Source organism: Cottoperca gobio, chromosome 15 (assembly GCF_900634415.1).
Source record: "Cottoperca gobio chromosome 15, fCotGob3.1, whole genome shotgun sequence".
Taxonomy (NCBI): Eukaryota; Metazoa; Chordata; class Actinopteri; order Perciformes; family Bovichtidae; genus Cottoperca; species Cottoperca gobio.
The window spans coordinates 17,465,654-17,485,476 of NC_041369.1; the positions used below are offsets into that span (position 1 = coordinate 17,465,654).

At 41.8% G+C, this 19,823-nt stretch overlaps 1 protein-coding gene across 3 annotated transcripts; it reads left to right on the plus strand.

The window, feature by feature from the left end:
• Positions 1 to 201: 201 nt before the first annotated feature.
• Positions 202 to 19,618, plus strand: LOC115020343 (protein FAM13A-like). Of its 3 annotated transcripts, none has more exons than XM_029450306.1 (21): positions 202 to 457; positions 1,090 to 1,267; positions 1,446 to 1,655; positions 2,088 to 2,268; positions 3,982 to 4,153; positions 4,832 to 4,953; positions 8,925 to 9,137; positions 9,261 to 9,321; positions 9,584 to 9,681; positions 10,406 to 10,457; positions 10,986 to 11,072; positions 12,425 to 12,626; positions 13,538 to 13,787; positions 13,892 to 14,024; positions 14,431 to 14,512; positions 15,021 to 15,256; positions 15,352 to 15,435; positions 15,616 to 15,717; positions 16,157 to 16,371; positions 16,828 to 16,929; positions 18,731 to 19,618. In XM_029450306.1, the coding sequence occupies exons 1-21, from the start codon at positions 428 to 430 to the stop codon at positions 18,852 to 18,854; spliced, it is 2,934 nt and encodes a 977-aa protein (XP_029306166.1). In that variant the 5' UTR covers positions 202 to 427; the 3' UTR covers positions 18,855 to 19,618. The 3 variants fall into 3 exon arrangements, with proteins under 3 accessions (XP_029306166.1, XP_029306167.1, XP_029306168.1); XM_029450307.1 differs by having other exon boundaries at positions 202 to 415; XM_029450308.1 differs by lacking the exons at positions 3,982 to 4,153; positions 4,832 to 4,953.
• Positions 19,619 to 19,823: the final 205 nt, after the last annotated feature.

Sequence of the window (19,823 nt, forward strand, 5' to 3'; positions counted from 1 at the left end):
GTTCAATTATTTTTGTATTAGCTTATTATTATTATAACAGGAACACTTTTAAAACTACTCTCAGTTATATATTCATACAAAGTCAGTCTACCTTTTCTATCCTCAGCCAGCCTGCTTCTCCTCTTCCTGGCAACCATATCACCGGTCACCATAGTTACACGTCACGTGACTAGCAACATAAACACTTTTCAAAGGGGGAAGCTAACATTACGGTAGGAAGCTAGCTAACCGACCCTACTCCATTTTAACAACAGTAGGTTCTTACTTATTGTAAGCCTAGCGTTGAGATGTGAGGATGCTGACAGTACTTACTCGCCGTGCGTCGGACTTTCTGAGAGTTTCTAAAAGTGGAGCATCTTGTAGAGGAGGGAAAAATACGTGATACATTTGAAAAATGGAGAGCTGTCCCGGTCCGGTGAGCTGAAACATGGGAGCAAGTGCTTCAGTATCGCTCTGTGTAAGTTTAGCAGCGGGTGTATGTGTTAATATTAAATATGAGGAGCTTAGCGCCTCTTTTGCAGTTTTATTATAAATAAATGCATGAAAATATACATTATTTTTGATTGCTATAACCTGCTTTGTTAACTTTAACTATTTGTTGTTGTCTTTTACTAGTGCATTGTACTTTAATTACTGAACGTGGACGTTTTTATCGAGGAAATATGCCAGTGTGTTATTTTATTGATAATCAGCTAACTTTTTTTTTACATCATAACATGGTTCAAGTATTTGAAGTGGACACATTTAGATCACATATTAAGTTTTCTATTATAAGCGAGTGTATCTATGTCCCCAGGGTCCTATGACACATTGAGGAGACCTTTCAAATATCTAATGTATGTGTTTCTCTGGACATTACCCACCTACAGTTTATAGCCTACTGATGTTATAATCCTTTAAAAATCCATTCAGTGTGGAGATATCAATGTCTTGCCTGCAAATTTAGGGACCTAGTTTTAGATATTCAACCTGCATTTGTTTCTAAACACCTCTATCCATCCAGGAATGCAACTATAGTAAGTTAATGATGGGACGATTAGATTTCTGTATTTGAGTCGGCTGATGCACATATGTCCTCTTTCCATGCAGAGTGACCCGTCCTCAGTGAGAATCCTCAGGCCCAGTGCTAAGGTCAGCCCAGAGCCCAATGCATTGTCCGACAGGTGTGTCTTTGGTGTTTCCTTTGAAACTCTGAGAGAGAACGGGCAGATGATCTGTGGCATACCCCTTGTGCTAAGAGACATGGTGGAGTTCCTGGATAAGAATGGTATGTGAGGCACATCCTTCCATGACTCCTATGCTATTCTTTCATTCACTTTTATCACATCCCTTCTTCCTTCTCCTTCCTTCTCCTTCCTTCCATCTTTATTTTGCTCTCTCAATGCATAACAATACCCAAACATCACCTGTATGTGTTCTCTGAATCTACTTGTCTCATATCACAGGAATGCACCACAGAGGTCTGTTCCGCCTGTGTGGGTCGGTGCTACGGACCAGGCAGCTGAGGCAGCTGTCAGACCATGGAGAGAGGGTGGACCTCGAGCATGAGGGAGATGTCTCCACCGTGGCATCGCTTCTCAAACTCTTCTTTCGGGAGCTGCCAACCCCCGTAGTGCCCGAACCCCAGCGCAAAAAGCTGGTTCTGAGCCTCACAGGTATTTATTTTATTTTATTTGAACACGCAAGACTGCATAAAACCCAGATAAGAAAAAAGATAAGCAAAGTGACAGGAGAGGTCAAGAAGCCACAGGCTTATACAACGGGCTTAATTATATTCACGATTCAATTATTGCGGTTATTGGTGTTCTTTAAATTTGATCAAAGCAATGCTGAGCTCAATGAAAATGTCACTGTACCTCTGGAACCCCAAGAGCTACAGTAGCAGCATAAAGTGAGTTGTAATTTTAATCGTAATAATTAATTCATCTACGGCCCAAAAGTGCTTTGTCCAGTATGTTAACATACCAACTAATAGGAATCTGAGGCCGGTTATATACTGAATAATATATATAATATTCATAGATACCAAAGTGTTTGAAGTGCATTTAAATTAATGTTGTTGTGATGTTGTTGCTTATTTTATTTAGGATATGCAGCTGAGGCAGATATAAACCAGTCTCTGAGAGAAAACCTTCGCCACTTCCCTGAAGACAACCTTATTATTTTGTCTTACCTCATCCACTTCCTGTCCAGAGTGGCCGCTCACAGCAATTCAAATCACATGCCTGTGGAAAATCTGGCAACCATCTTCGGACCTTGTATATTTCAGTAAGTTGCTGTTGTTAATGCCACATTCAAATCCTCTCCAGACTTGCACTGGAACACAAGGTTCCTCCAATCAAAGCAGTGCAGCCTGGGACACTGTCACATTTAACTTGAGCAGACAGTATGATCAAGAACATCACACAAATGAGAGCGCAAATGCTCCTTTCACAATTGCTGGTTAATGTCAGTGGTCTTTGTCAGAAACAGATGTAGAAAAAAACAAACACTTTGTTTTGTCACCAGAGCAACCTAATAAGTCTGGCCTAATTCACCTGCTTCAGTTGTTGTTTTTCAGCTCCATTTTTCCACAGCTGCACCGTTCAGTTGGGGTGGAGTCGGGTTTGTCCCCTCAAGGAAGTGGAAGTGGATGTGGATTGTAGTTGATTGCACACAAAAAGACAGGCCGATCATCAGCACTTTGTCGGTTGCTTCTCCCCTCCTGTTTACAGAACTCAGCCATCACCGTAAACAAACACAATCTCTAGAGAGACGCACTTAACAATTTGACTTTTATTGTTTCAGTTTTTTGAAATAGTTGAAAGGACATTCTACCCAGTCAACACCCTTTCAACTGTGTGTCCCCCCCCCCCCATCCCTTGATCTCCTAGTCTCATCTATGCCAGCCTTGTTTTCTCCAAAAGTTAACAGCATGTCAGTGGAATGTGGTGTTAGTCACGCCATAAAGTTCTGCATAGGAGGGGAAAATGTCAGATGGTTATAGCTAGGGGAAGACGAGTTGGTTCGGGGCGGGTGGAGCTGGCACCAGAGGCTTGGAAAAAGTTGGGGGTGGGTTTGGGTTGCTGTAGCTGCAGAGAGTTGGAGAATGTCCTATGCATTTGTTTCTGGTTATACAGGAATTAGAACAACAAGAGAGGATTAGAAGAATGTTGTAAGTGAATGAAGAAGATTAGAGAATGACTGAGAGATGCATGCTGCACAATAATGTCCAGCTGAACAAAGCAACTTTCTAACCCAAGAAAGCTTTTCAAGCTACACGCGTTGTTTTGTTTAAGCTTGTTCCGAGATAATATTAATATCAATCTAAGATAAATGACTTCGTATGACAGACATCGTAGCACATGTTCTTGCCATGAAGCATGTGTGACAGCGTATTTGGCCCCCGCCCAGTAACTCATGCATGTTTGTCATCCAAGCCATTTAACAGCTTGTTTTCCACGTATGTGTCTGTTATGTAATCCATGTGGCAGACTTCTGCTGTCCTGTCATTTTAATGACCTGGATGCCATGTAAACACATCTATTAATACTCACATTTTTCCCATTCCCTTCCCTGGGTGTATGCTATGTTAACTTTTACCTACCATGTATACATCATGTACATCCTCAAACAAAACACAGGCGAAGATGTCGACAACAGCATGGCATATTTTAAACAAATAGCTGCTTTCAAGTGAACATGTGAAGACTATTTCAGGTGGCGCTTGCCTCCGTATTGGGAATGTTACGACCCGAAGCTGCACATATCTCTTTGCTTTTACAGCCTGGTTGTTTATTTTGGTCAGTGGAAAATGTTTTTTTTTTCTTGTGTGTTAGATTTTGATTCACTTTAAACAGTCTCAACGCTTCATCTCAGTTTACTGCTGCCTCCTTCCACTAGATGGAACCCTTTTCCATTATGTTTGTTACACCACTTAACAGAGGACTATTTCAAACACACACTACAGAGTGTATGTGACATTGTGTTGTTGTTATGCAGGGTTCCTGCAGGACCCAGGATGCTGGAGGAGCAGAATGTGTGTAATGCCCTGTTGCACCATCTTCTGAGGCACCAGCAGGTTCTCTTTCCAATTCCGGCCGAGGACTCAGTGGCCTCCTCGATCACCTCCTCACCCCCTCCTCCTACGCTCTCTGCTCTTTCACACTTTGAGGTGAACCATGTTTTTTTTTTTCTTCTTCCATTTGACCAAAATGGTCACATTGATTGAATTTCATGGTCTGTCTTTTTACACTTTGTGATATAATCCCAGCATTTACCAACAAACAGAACTATTTGACCTGGGTCACAGTTATGCCAAGATCTGAACTCGTATTACACACAGGGTGTCAAGCGGTGCAAAAGTCTTGAATTTCATTTATAAAGGTCTTGCATATTTCTTCTTGCCTGCCACAACAGTAACATTATTTATAGACATATTTTCGTATGCAGTATGCGGGCTGTCAGGAGATTACACACATTTTTAATCTAGAAGTGGAACTATGCATGCAGGAGGCTGTTTGAGTCTGCACCATCAGACCTGCAGCAAACTGCCAAACACAGTAGCTATGGAGCTTATCCACTTATCTGGTTGCAGGATGTGTTAAATGATATATTACATTACTATGTATAATTGATGTATATTAATCTGGGAGGTACTGACATAAATCTGCTATAAATGTCAATACATTCATACTCTTAATAAATAGTTCTAGGCCCTATTGTACCTAGTGGCTTTTTGTCATTCTTTGACCGGTATGACCCTGAAAACAGTATTAAATTGCCTTCTCTGAGCTTGAGGTTTTGTTGTCTCTATAGTGACGTGTGTATTTACTCTTGTTGTTCATGGTAGGTCAGATCCAGCAGCTGTCACTCAGACAAAAATAGTGTGGCGAGGTTGGCGGGAGAGACCACTTCAGTGTCAGCGACCAGTGCTTTTAACCAAACAATAATGATGCAATGTCAACTCAACAGGTACTGTCACCCCCTCAGCATCAGTACCTTTGTAACTGCACTAGATCTACAGATAGATTCATAGATGGATATTAATTACCGATGCTTTTCTGCCTGAACCTCAGTTAAAGTATCACTAAACATGCATGTGGTGTGAATATACACAAGCCTCTCCCTTTCTATGTCTTGTCTTTGGGGAATATTTAGGACTTGTCTTCCCCCCCCCCCCCCCCTGTAGTAGTTCACTGTGTATTCAGCTTCGTTTAGTCAGTTGTCAGGTTGTATCATTGGTGTTAAGGCTGAGACGTCACTCACAGTGAATTAAGGCCAACCTCTGGAGCTCTTTTTCACTCTGTTCACGGAAGTCAAAAAATATGTCAAACTGTGTTTCCAAACTCCCTACAGAAACCGTGACACCCTGTGTCAACAGAAACCAGTGCAGCTGCTTGTACAGCTGACTTTCAGTCCAATGGTAAATTAGTCCCCTAGATCTACATACTAGCTGCCATCTGCTTGTGGGGAACTTTTCCCACACAGAACCTTGAGACTACTGGGCTATTTTTCTATTTTTAAATTGTGATGGGTTGCCACAAGGTTGCAGACATCAAATTACATTTATATATTTTCTATTTTTGTCCGCCCCTAGACAGCATGCGACATGTATTCACTTGCACTTGCCGATTAATTTTGCGGCTGTCACCCATGTATGTGAGCGTAGTTGTGTGTCTAGCAGGATGAGAGTTCTGCCTGAAGTTAATGGAGATAAAGTCACTTTCTTGTTGTCATTTAAATCAGACATGAGTTGTGCTTCTGTTTACTTTGTGATAAAAACAGATCAGTCCCGAGTGGAATTCAGGTTAATTATGATGTTAATTGAAAACAAACGAGGTATTACTAATGAAATCCTTGTGAACTACCAGCAACATTTGATATGTGGCGGCCGCAGCATGGTGGCCACATTTCAGACTGACCAGACAGTAAATGAACTACTCACACATCTCAGTTTAAAGAGCTCAGGTCCAACTATGTGTGTATCTTTCATAGCTGACATAGCGAAGGGTTGGTGGCCGTCCAGGTCTTTGCACAGCAGTACACCAACAGACACAACCCTCTATTTATTTCCACAGCTCATGTTGATGCACTTAATCCAGCTGCTCACTTGCCAAATGGCTGTTTTTCGTCCGTTAGTTTGTCTTCACGCTGCTTAATAAAACCAAACACGAACAATATCTTGAAGTAGCCCAGAGCAAAGAAAAGGTTCATCTTTACCGAATGTGGAGTTCCTATTCAGGCGCCCTCTGCAGGTGCATCATCTCTGGTCATTTGACGCAACATACACACATGTAGAAACTCCTACAGATATTAGATTCTAAGCTCACGCGTCAAGGAAAAGCTATACCATGCCAGTTTTGTGTGTTCTCGTCGCTTGAGTTTGTTGTTTAGCACTCGTAGGGCAAACAAATATCGATAATTTTTAATTTAACAGCTTCCCACTCTCATCCGTTGGCAGGCATAAGATGCTGCATCATCCCAACTGTCTATCTTTCCACATCTAATATATTGTCTGAAATCTAAGACACACAGTTTTCCCTATTAGTCCAAGCCTGAGGGCGTCCAGAGTAAATAACTGCTGCGGTGTGAAAATGTATTTTGTTTGCGTATTTATTTAGTCATTACCTTCATGACGAGAGCAGCAGCACAGGACCCAGAACAGGTAACCACATTTCTTCGGAGGTCCTTTTTGTTAACAATGTTTGTCTGAGGTTAAATTTGGCATAAATACAAAAGAATGGGCCTTTCTTCGGTTATTTTCTTCTGCACATGTCAGTCTGGATTTTGTCACCGGGATGTTGTCCTTTCCCCGAAAATGCCTGGCATTTGAAACGCTGTTCCGTCTGGTCATGTCTAGACCTCAATGCTGCCTACTAATGTCACAGTCCAATATTGATTCTAGTCTAATTATACCTACAAAGGGTATTGATTTCAAACAGGTGTCTGTCTCTTACCACTTACACAAGATTTAGTTCTAAGAATAAGCACAGAGGGTTTTCAGTAAGCTAATGCACAATAAATGTCTCTTCCATGTAAGTCATTTCATTTCTTCCTAAAAGTATCCACATTCAGGTCAAGTCTGGATATGTAGGCCAAGAAACGTATGTTATATAAGGGGGGTTTGTTGGTCGATACACATGAATAATCCCTATGTAGTCATTAAAAGAAAATCAGTATAGAACCTTTCATCAGTAATTCTGTGCATTGCATTTAACCTGGTGTGAATGTATGCAGCTGTATTGTATTTATTTATCATCTTATGTAAGGTGTCTTGTGTGTGTGTGTGTGTGTGTGTGTGTGTGTGAGTGTCTGTGCACTGGTAATTGAAGGGGGTGGTGAGCGTTCTGCCTCAGGGTGACATTTGTGTTGTTGACCATGAAGTGCTCCTCCTCTTTGCTCTCTTTTTCTCTATGTCTTTGGCTTTTCCATCCCTCCAAGGCAGGGATAAAAGGCAGCGTGCTGTTTACTGTCACATGTAAATCGGTAGCGCTATATTGCTGTGAGTTTAGACGTTTTTGGCAAATGTTTTCTTGTCTCATCAGTGACAACACCCATGGGGCTACAGTCCTCCACAAGTGAGTGAGATAATGCATGGCGCTCCTAGACGCAGAAGAGAAATGTAGTTGCTTTAGAGCAGGTGTCAATAATGCATAAAACTATTCTTAGCATGCGGTTATCTACACGAAAATAAATCTGTGGTTTGAGAAGGAGGGGCTAATGTGTGCATGTTGCATACCAACAGTGTTTACATTACAATTACTGTTGACCGTTATCTATCTTTCCCAATCCTCCATGGAAAGTGTGTTTTTGTTTTGACCTCGTCTGATCGGGCTCTGTTAAGATGGAGATTGTTTGAGGAAGTGAAATCTGAAGCAGAAAAGTGAATTATGTTCAAAATGCAGGCTGCTGTCATCATGGCTCATTCTTTGACAATAACCTAAAATCAGCTAACATTAGTATGTTCCCGCTGCTGTACTGACCCATCTGCTGTAGGTTACAGCTCTGGAGTCGTACACCGCTTTGAGCAAGCGTGTGACCGATGGGCTGTTTTTGGTTTACGTCGCAGCAAATCAGTTGTGCTTGTTTTTGCTGGGAGCAGCTCATTAGAGCTTCATGAGTCGTGTCATAGTGTAGCATTAGATTAAGCGCTGCTGAGTCACGATGCTGGATGTTACCTGGTGTGGAGGCCAGCAGTTTACTCCGAGTGTGTTGTTGGACATTCCAGGCTTAACACGTGTTAGCCTTGAGATATGCAGATTGAGACACTTAAAATATGTTGTTTTACATGTTTTGTATTTCTGCTAACATAACATGGATCCATCTTAGTTTTGTTCTAGTGCCATTTTTAAAATATTTGTTTAATATTCTACTGACTTGGTTGGATTATTTAATTCTTTCTTTACTGTTTCTTAAAATGTAATATATATATATATATATATATATATATATTATTTATATATATATATATATATATATATATATATATATATATATATATATATATTTATTTTATATATATATATATATTTTATATATTATTTTATATATATACTGTATATAATATAATATATATATATATATTATATATATTTTATATATATATATATATATATACTGTGTATATATATATATATATATATATTACTGTATATAAATATATATACTGTATATAACTACTTATAATATATTATATATTATATTATCCTGTTCTATAAAATAATCTAACTGTATAAACTAATATTCATATATATCTATATATTTATCTATATATATCCATACACATACTGCATCTAAAATATAATATATATATATATTCTCTTATAAACACTTTTATAAAGACGCCTCATTAGAAGTGATTCCTTCTCCTTTCCTCCTCCTGGGTCTCTCTCTCTCTCTATCTCTCTCTCTCTCTCTCTCTCTCTCTCTCTCTCTCTTCATAGTCCTGACACAGTGGCGCAGGGTTGTGAAACCAGCTCTGACGTCAGCGCTGACATTCAGAAGCTGATTTCCGACCAGGAGGCTCTGAACGAGAGCAGTGACAGCACAGAGGCAGGCTGGGTGCTCTCCTGCCCCCCTGACCCAGGGTCAGAGCAATGCCCTCACCAGAGCAGACCTCCCGGAAGCCTCCAGGAGTTGGAGTGTACCACACAAGGGTGAGAGCTTCTTCCTTTTGTCTCACAGGTGATGTTTTCACCTTTTTAATCAAATACATTTGATAAGGTGACAGCAGTGTGGACAATACAATATTAATTAACACAGTTTTTCTTTCTCCACAGGACCTTTTCTCAGTACAAGATTCCACTATCAAAGGATAAAGACGGAGAAGAGGAGGAAGAGGTAGAAAAAAGAAGCACACCTTCCTCACCCATCACCCACATTTTTCTTTCCCTTTCCCTCTCTCCCAATATCATTCACTGTTTCTATGATGTTTTACTTTTATTTCTAGATCTACAGGGGAAAGAAGTACAGTCCCCTGCTGCCTGTACAGCAAAACACTCTCTATAGAAGCACAATTATGCCTTTATTGTTTAAAGTGGAGTACATTTTAGCTCAACGTGTGAGTGGAAGGTTATATATCATTGACTGAATTGTTTTTCAGGCTTCCACAGATGCAAGGCCAACATCATCTATTTCAGACAGCTGCATAGCGAATGAATCACAGAGCAACACCCAAACACAGACTCACCACAGAGAGAGGTGAGAGGAGCATTTCTGCACGAAGACTACACAAGATGACATTTTGTTGCAGTTGTGTTTCCCTCCATTGTTTCTGCTTTGTACTGGTTTTATAGCAGCTTGACAGATAACATCCACACTTTCCTAAATCAGCGATTTGAAATGTCAAAGGCAATCTCACGTCAAAGAGAAGAACCATGAACAAAGGGGGCCATTGTTAGTCATTTTGGAGCATTTCAAATGTATCAGAATTGAGTTCATCTGATTCCTTTGGATGCTCCATGGTTCATCTCAGTCCAGCTCATCTCTCAGCCCTGCAGTCAGTTGAGAAGTAGGTTATCAGAGCAGTGTGCTGCTCATAGTCATGGTTTTGATATGATTCCAGTCCAAATAACACTGACTTGCCACAGGGGCTCACACGGAGCAGACAAAGTAGCTAGATTAGGTCGACCCTAACATGGGTGCACGCTGACTTTTTGTTTGTGCTGCCTCCACAGAGCCACAGGACAGGGTTTCTAAATTATGCCTCATTAGTGTCAGACATGAATAAGCCATAACCTTAACAGCACTACCAGATGACCGTTTGGCCTCAAAGCTACAGAAAGCGCTGGGCTGTCCTGATTTGATACAATATTCATAATAAATACAGACGGAGCACAATGTGTATGAAAGTGGATGGATTGCTTTTTAACTAATATTTAATGTACAATATTTTCCCGTTTCTAACAGAAATGTGTTTTTTCAGCTTGTTGTGCTGCACAGAGTACAAGCCAGGAGCCACAACCCCAGTACGTAAGGTAAACAGGCCTTTGTGACACACATGGCTGCCACTTTCAAAATATTTCTACAGTCTCTCATTCTGAGATCGCCAGGTCTGAGAGTTTGTAGCCGTAGGCTTGCGAGCTAGCAAAATGTAATGCACTAATGCACATAAAAAACCATCACTGAGAGAGCCTTAGAGTCGAGTCGCCACCAGATTTTAGACAAAGAGGTATGAATGCTTGGTTGACGGAGGAAAAAGTGAAAATACACTCAGGATGCCCTTTTCTAGTTTTGAGGCTCACACAGCTGTAGGATGATAACAATGAGGAGAATCTCTTATCATACCAATGATTTACTTTCAAAATGTTTTTAAATGTGTAAAAGATAACCTGGGTCTGTTGAAAAAGTTTATTTGAAAAATAAAGAAATGCACTATCTCTATACGTGTCATTGCAACCTGCATTTCTGCGTGTACATGTGGGTGTGTGCCCACACTGGCGCTTGTCAGTAAGTGGGCTTCGGGAATGAGACTTCATCAGTGGGCATGCTGTCTGTTCCTTCAGGGGAGAGGAGGAGGAGGAGGAGGAAGAGGAGGAGGATGTCGTGGTTCTCCTGACAATGATTGCAGAGGAAGAAACATCAGCCATGACGTAAGTTCTCCTTCCCCACAGTCTCTTTTAGATACACAAATTAACACTTTTCTTTTAAGATGAGGGTATCTATGACAACAGGAGCGCTGATACCTCCAGTGATTGTGTGTATCTGTGCACGTGTGTGTTTATGTTCGCACCTGTGTGTGTGTGTGTGTGTCTTGCTGGGTGTGATCTTGCTTGCCTGTGGGTGTTTTTGCTTCAGTAATAACGGCCTCCCCCTTCCCCTCCCTCCCCCCCTTCCACCTCTGCGTGACGCACAAGGCAGTGTTTTTTTATTTTTTATGAATGAACAGCTAAGGAGGGTGAGAAAGCCGAGCTCTTATCTGCTGCTGCTGCTGATGCTGAGAATGATGTCAGAGCTCCTAAATGATAAAATAAAAAGTCTTCATTATATTCCAACCTTCCCACCGAGCTCAGAATATTTGTGGCTGCAGCTCAATTACATTATTGTTTCACTGTGCATCCGAATTCATTGCATATACACCCACTTACACACATACACACTCGTACAGAGGCAACCGGCTCCGTGACTCTCCTTTTGCTCGGTCTGATAACGTTGCCTTGGAAACGCCTCGTCACATACAGTACCTCTCTCCTCCCTTGCGTGCACACCCACACCACACGCACCGACATGAGTGGTATTCCCGCTGCCCCCCTTCTTCCGCGCATGTTGAATAATCCATGTGGAGGCAGCTCAGCAGCAGCAGTAGTGTCGGGGATGCCGGTCAGGAGGAACACCATGTGGAATTAGGGATTCTCTTTGGGGACAAGCTATACTCTCATACACTCCCACACACACACACACACACACACACATACACACACACATGCAGATCAGGTGATCTGGGAATCACAGCGATACTGCTAATGGAAATGCAGCGTGTGGCTCATCAAGGATCCCACGCTGTATGCTGATGCACGACAGCAGAGGAAAGTCTGTTGACTGAAAATATGCACCACCTCACATGTGCTGCTTGTAACGACCGTTTCTATCTGCGGTGACTCGGAGCCTTGGACTATCAAAGATTTGCGTCTGCTTTTCGAGAAGTTTGTTCCTCGCACTTTCAGCCACCCGCAAAAGCAGCCTGCTCATAGTGATTTCTTCACTGTATTCTGACTCTGGAGGACAAGGCAACCTCTCATCTCACCTCTTCCTGCAACTCTCTGGCCAACCTCGCTTCAGTGCTAGAGTATTTATTTTCACAGGAGGGAGTAAAATGCTCTTTTACAGGACTTCCACGAGATTCCTAAGCAGCATGTGAAACGTTGAAGACTACCCTCCACGCAAACTACGACGCATTTCTCGGACTTCTCCTGTGGCTGAAGCCATGTTCTGCTTCTGTTTCCAGAGTCCCTCCCTCAAGCTACAAGCCCTGGAGGCTGACTTGGGACCCCTGTCTTCACCGGTAGACCCCCAAGCTCAGGATAACCTACCTGTCCAGCATCAGCCTCTTTTTACAGAAGAGCAGAGCCTGTATCTGACCCACAAGCTGCTTCTCCCCTCGCCGTCGTACGCACCAAATCAGGATCAGGTCGACTCATCACAGTCTGGTAAGACAATGGCAATGAAGTGCTGATATACTGACTTCTGAACTTCCAATATTAATATGTATTTTGGGTTGTAAAAGCCCACCCCCAATTAATTAAATTGATCTACTTTTGTCATAAATGTATTTTAGACAAATCATGAGCAAAGCTCACAGTACAGTACGTCAATCAAACCCATATCCCTGTCATTGTTTCATATATACTGTATCAGTGCTATTGTTTATAGTATCTAATTCATCATCCGGTTTAATTCAAAGCGTCTTCCGAGCTGCTTTAATTCCTGTGGTGCACGTTAAGTAAATAGATCTTGACAGCGAGCTATGAGCTTCATCATTTCCCTGGGTGTGTCTTTCCTGGAGAAGTTGAGAAACGGTGCACCAAGGTATGATGCTGTTACTGTTGCATCACAGCACAGCCGCCTGTGACATCAATAATATGTTATATTTAGGCACTAATGTCGATAAACTATTTTTTTTTTTACATTTTTTGTCTTGATGTCCTTCATTGTTCTGGCTAAACATTACAGTAAAGTGTTTTTTAACCATAGAGATTATAACAGCTGAAAATGAAAACCCTTCAGTATTGTACTGTATTTGTCGCAAATAGACCGAATAATTTCCCCCCCAGGAAAGACATTTGTCCTTCTTTCATTCTCCTTCTTTTTGTCTCCCTCTTTTCTTTCCCCTTCCTTACTCCTTCTTGTTTCTTCCTTGTGTCCTCCCTCCTCCCTCCTCCCTCCTCCCTCCTCCCTCCTCCCTCCTCCCTTTTTCTCACATCGATCTGTTTTGTCTCATCTATCCTCCTTTTATTAAGTAAAATAAAAACTCTCCTTTATAATCTAACAGACTCAAAAGAGAAATAGTCAAAATGATTAGAGATTTAAGTTGATGTTTTGTCCTTCCTCTCTCTAACAGTACACACCCCATCCCCTGATTCATCAGAGTTCAGTCCTATCCTCTCCACCACCCTTCTCTCTGAGGGGATTTCAGGAAATGACACCCTGCCGAGCCCACCAGGTTCTAAAACCAGCCCACTCCTCTCTCGTTTTATGATGAGCGACTGCCCCATTCCCTCGCCGCGCTGCCCGAACCTCAGTCACAGCCTACGCTACAACCTAGACCCTGATACAGCCCCTTCTCCACCGGCCTCACAACACATATGCATGTAAGCAACTGTTTCCTCACTAACTTTATTTAGGAATAGCGGCTCTACAGGAGGGTCTTCATTGTATGTTCTTCATGGAACTGTATGCATCTTTCTGTGTTCAGGGCTCGAAGCAGTGTTCACACAGAGCCAGACGAGGGCTCTGTGTCCATCTCAGTGCTCAACAGACACATTCACACCCTGAAGAAGAGGATCAGGCGTTTCGAGGAGCATTTTGAACAGGAGAAGCACTATAAGGTGAGGGACGAAATAAGAGTTGCTCGGTCAGCTGGATTCGCCTGTGTCACGATTGGATTGGAGTTTATTGCCTGAAGAGTGTGAAGCTCAGTGTTGATCCAATCCAATAACCAGCTCTCACAGAGCCATGGGAGGGATTTATCTTTTTTCTTTTGTGTGTGTGTGTGTGTGGCTGAGTGTGAATGAGTTATTTTAAGTTCTGAAATGATACTGTGGCTGCTAACCACAAACATCCTGCTAGAGTGAGTTACTCCCTCTACTGGCACATTGGAAAAGTTCCATTTTGTTACTCAATGGGTCCTTGTCAACTGTTTGATGGTGTTGCTACAGAACACAATGTTGGTCAAAATAAAGTTCCATGTACTTAATGCGAGTTTGTTGTTGTTGTTGTTGTTGTTGTTTTCAGCCGGCCTACAACGACAAGACGGCCCATCCAGAAGTGGCCAGACTGATGAAGGAGCTCATCAAGAGTCGCAAGCAGCTAAAAGGTGAGGTTCATAACCATAAACACTCAAACACATGAATGAATGATTGCAGTGGTGGATAATGTGTTCAGGTCTTTGCTCGAGTGAAAGTACAAGAACTACCACATAAATAAAATAATAAATAAATAAACAACAACAACCTGCATTTAAAATCCTACTGAAGTATTATCAGCTAAATGTACTTAAAGTATCAAAAGTACTTGTTCTTTAGAAAATGGCCCCTGTGACTGACATTTATAATATATGACATGATTAGATTGTTATTAATGATGCATCAATGCATATTTCTGCTGTGGCTGTTCAAGGTGGAGCGAGTTTGAACTACTTTTTACACAGCAGCAGTTTTGTTTTGTGGTCCCCTTCCAAAGGGTCACAAGATATAACAATAACAACTGTACTGTTTTACTGTACTTATTGCAACAATACCAATGTGTTTACCAGACAACCTATTTTAGAATCACATGGTCTCTGTTTTCATGCCATATTTTTGTGAACGGCTGTCCTCTTTTAGAGCTGAAGCTGAGGCACTCAGAAGAAGGCGGAGTGAAAGGACAAGGAGACTTCAAGCCATCTTCTGAAACATGCAGGAACAACATAGACCAGAGGGAGGCAGCACTAACAGGGACTGAGCTGCAGCAACTTAACAACAACACCAACATCAGACCAAATGTGGAGGAAACGGTCAATATCATAACCAACAGACTGAAGGAAAGACGCAGAGAGCAGGGCCTGCCTGACAGCGTTAAGGTGCTTTCACTAAACACACACATATTGTCATATAGGTTTGGTGCTCTGACTCAGAATCTGTGTGTTACATAATGTAACTGTGCCTGTGTGCACAGGAGATGTCCAGTTTCCAGATGACGATGGAGAAGAACAGCCTGCAGAAGTGTTTGCTCCACTTTGAGAGTCTGCACGGACGGCCGGTGAGACCAGCCTGCGTGACTCGCTTGCATGTTTGTCATGTACATGTTTATATTTTTACTTTGATGGCTCCACTTTAGTAATTTAGTTCTCTTCTCTTTCTCGTTGCATTGTTTGTTTCTCCGTTCTTTCCATTTGTGTATTACCAACAATAAGAAAGTGCTTTCTGTTTGTGCATTCAGAGTACCAGGCTGGAGCGGACTCTGATGAAACCTTTCTACGATCGGTACCGTCTTCTCAAGCAGCTGCTTTCTTCTGCTGCTGCAACCGTTATTACGACCATTGTGAGTGAACATCTACTACTGAATTTCAAATAAAAGAATGATGAAATCTCTGAAACTACACAAACCAAATGTGTTTACTTCATGTGGCTAAAACTAAACATGGCATCCAGAAGAGTGTCACTCTATTGCCCTCTAGTGACCAGATATGATAACTACAACAACCTATTGTGAGACCTCTCAGTGCATTCGGCAAAATATATAATGGCCAGACAGATAATGCTGAATCTTGCTGTTCTCTGTTTAAGTAATAGTTAATTGAAATATGAACCATACCGACTAGTTCCCAACAGACTAAATAGAGTTGTTCAGACTATTCAGTGCTATGGTGGCTTTACAAGCATCGCCACCATCTGTTTCTCTATTTACTACGACAGAATAGTGATCCCTCTGTGTGTGTGTGTGTGTGTGTGTGTGTGTGTGTGTGTGTGTGTGTGTATAGGAGGAAGAGGAGGGCTCTGATGAAGAGGGTTCCAAACAGCGAAGCCCCAAGCTGCAGCCGCTCCGGCTGAAATCTCCCAGGTGTGTGTCTTCAGATGAGTCGCTGCATCTGCCTTCATTAGAAATGTCTGAAATACCTCTGGTGTCCCCGCTGGAGGAGGTGAAGTGTTTCCAGCCACAGATCATCACCATGGCAACACTACATGAAGCTTCCAGGTAGTGTGTGTGTGGTGTGTGTGTGTGTGTGTGTGTGTGTGTGTGTGTGTGTGTGTGTGTGTGTGTGTGTGTGTGTGTGTGTGTGTGTGTGTGTGTGTGTGTGTGTGTGTGATAATAATAAAACACACTCACAATAAGAATGTTTTATTATCGGGATAAATCATGGTCGAGAAGTAAAACATATTTATGCAGGAGGACCTTATGATGGCTTTATTTAAGATTGTTTGATTAATTGTTTATCACAACAACATAAATAAGGTAAAGTGATTCTGATATGTTTTAAGTGTATTTCGATGATTATCAGGATGTTATCGTCAATCGCAAACAATTTGGCCAGGATAATATGACCTTTTAGTAATGTAATAGCTTTTTCTTTAGACTGTGTGTTGTCATCTTTAATTTTAGCGCGCACATTTACAGACAATAATAGGAAATTATTTTATTCATTGTTGACAGATCAGAATTACTGGATCACCTTAGGATGACCCGGTCGGAGAAGAGGAGGCTTCACCAAGCGCTCCGAGAGTTTGAGGAGCATTTCTACACACAGACCGGCAGGTGAAGGTTACACACACACACACACACACACACACACACACACACACACAGCACATCCAAAATACAGTATATCTCAAAAGTGAGTACACCCTTTAGATTTTTGCAAATATTCTGTTATATCCTTTCAGGGGATAACATTATCCTACTGAAACTTTGATATAACTTAAAGTAGTCAGTGTGCTGCTTGAATAACAGTATAGATTTATTGTCCTTTGAAAATTACTCAGTACACAGCTGTTAATGTCTAAACAGCTGGCAACAAAAGTGAGTACACCCCATAGTGAACATGTCCTAATTGTGCCCAATGATGTTGTTTTCCCGCCCTGGTGTCATGTGACTCGTTAGTGTTACAAGGATTCAGGTGTAAATGATAAGCAGGGCTGTTAAATTTGGTGTTTTGGGCACAATTCTCTCTGAATGCTGGACAACATGGCACCTCATGGCAAGGAACTCTCTGAGCGGCTGAAAAAAAGGATTATTGCGCTTCACAAAGATGGCCTTGGCTATAAGAAGATTGCCAACACCATGAAAATGAGTTGCAGCACAGTGGCTAAGATCATACAGCGGTTTTCCAGGACAGGTTCCACTCGGAACAGGCCTCGCCAGGGTCGACCAAAGAAGTTGAGTCCACGTGCTCAGCGTCATATCCAGAGGTTGGTTTCCAAAAATAGACGTGCGAGTGCTTCCAGCATTGCTGCAGAGGTTGCAGAAGTGGGATGTCAGCCTGTCAGTGCCCAGACCATACGCCGCACACTGCATCAAATCGGTGTGTATGGCCGTCGCCCCAGACAGAAGCCCCTTCTGAAACCGATGCATAAGAAAGCCCGCAAACAGTTTGCTGAAGACAATGAATCCAAGAACATGAGTTACTGGAACCATGTCCTGTGGTCTGATGAGACCAAAATAAACCTGTTTGGGTCAGATGGTGTCCGGCGTGTGTGGCGGCACCCTGGTGAGGAGTACCAAGACAAATGTGTTTTGCCTACAGTCAAGCATGGTGGTGGCAGCATCATGGTCTGGGGCTGCATGAGTGCTGCCGGCACTGGGGAGCTGCATTTCATTGAGGGACACATGAATTCCAATATATACTGTGACATCCTGCAGCAGAGCATGATCCCCTCTCTTCGGAAACTGGGCCGTAGGGCAGTTTTCCAACATGATAATGACCCTAAACACACCTCCAAGATGACAACGGCCTTGCTGAAGAAGCTGAAGGTTAAGGTGATGGACTGGCCAAGTATGTCTCCAGACCTAAACCCAATTGAGCACATGTGGGGCATCCTCAAGAGGAAGGTGGAGGAGTGCAAGGTGTCCAACATCCGTGCGCTCCGTGATGTCGTCGTGGAGGAGTGGAAGAAGATTCCAGAAGCAACCTGTGCAGCTCTGGTGAATTCCATGCCCAGGAGGGTTAAAGCAGTGCTAGATAACAATGGTGGTCACACAAAATATTGACACTTTGGGCACAATTTAGACATGTTCACTATGGGGTGTACTCACTTTTGTTGCCAGCTGTTTAGACATTAACAGCTGTGTACTGAGTAATTTTCAAAGGACAATAAATCTATACTGTTATTCAAGCAGCACACTGACTACTTTAAGTTATATCAAAGTTTCAGTAGGATAATGTTATCCCCTGAAAGGATATAACAGAATATTTGCAAAAATCTAAAGGGTGTACTCACTTTTGAGATATACTGTAATTGGCTTTTGAATTTTATTTTTGTCTTTAATAAAGCTGGAACATTTGGTTTTCAACAATGTCTTGTGAAAAACAAAGAAAACATTATGTTTTTGTTCACAGGGCTTGTCAGAAGGAGGACCGCGGGCCGATGGCGGAGGAGTACTGCCAGTACAAGAACCTCAAAGCGAAGCTCCGTCTACTGGAGGCCCTGCTCAGTAAACAAGACTCAACCAGGACCGGATGAGTTAACTCACAGTGGGACTTTGATCTAACTTAACAGGATGTGAAGCCGGTGGGTCTGCTCTTGTTTCATGCCATGCTCATTATGTGGGCGCACTTTACATGAAGAACACTGATGAACATTGGTGACAATCTTAATGAAATGTTCATTTGAGTTCTTTTTAAGTTCCAAAAACACATCCTCTGTCGTTTATGACGCATCTTATTACAAACCTGATGTAGCAAGTGTATTTCATGTAGCACTAATTTATGTCAAGTGTTGTGAAGAGATGAAACAACCTGTTGTTAGTTACATATTAGTTATTATAAGATTACTGTACGTACACTATGGCACTTTGTTACTAGCTTGTATTCATTGCCAAAATACTATTTTTAAACAGCTTTGTCCATGTGGAAAGTGTTATCTCGGCGAAAAAGGTGTAAGCTTAAATGCAATCAATGAGACAATCCTGTCGTGTTTGTGCATGTCAGTTTTTTAATCCTACATTGTGCTATGATATGCATTAAGAATTTCATAGTTGATCTAAATTGTGACGGTTCATTTTACATGTTTACTTTGAAAAATATGTGAATGTTGGTGGACGTCGGCCTTGTAGTGCAAGTTCTATCTGCTGTCATTAGTATTTATCCCCCAAATATTCTTGTAAGAAGTAAATTCACCTTAAATGCAGTTGTTGACAATGACTTTGACATTGTGCACATATATAGATATATATAGATATATATAAATGAATGAATGTATCAATAAAATAAATATTTTTTCACATTTATTCTGCTAAACACAGTTCATGCTTCTACTTTCTTTCTTTCCTCAGACTACAATATAATAACAGCGACTGTTGACTGACAGCTCTCATACTCATGCTGCACAGAGTTGCATCATGCTTGCCTGTGTTGAACTCTGTGTTGCAGTCCCTCCAGTTTGCCACTGTTCCTGCCACTGTTTTTATTTTACTGACTGCAGCATCCGAAA

What these genes read in the sequence shown, in the direction of transcription:
- LOC115020343 (XM_029450306.1), top strand. Translation starts at nt 428, where the DNA reads ATGGGAGCAAGTGCTTCAGTATCGCTCTGT. An exon ending in CTGCTCTTTCACACTTTGAG is followed by an intron (nt 4,154 to 4,831) that starts GTGAACCATGTT and finishes TGTTCATGGTAG; the next exon opens with GTCAGATCCAGCAGCTGTCA. An exon ending in GAAGAAACATCAGCCATGAC is followed by an intron (nt 11,073 to 12,424) that starts GTAAGTTCTCCT and finishes TTCTGTTTCCAG; the next exon opens with AGTCCCTCCCTCAAGCTACA.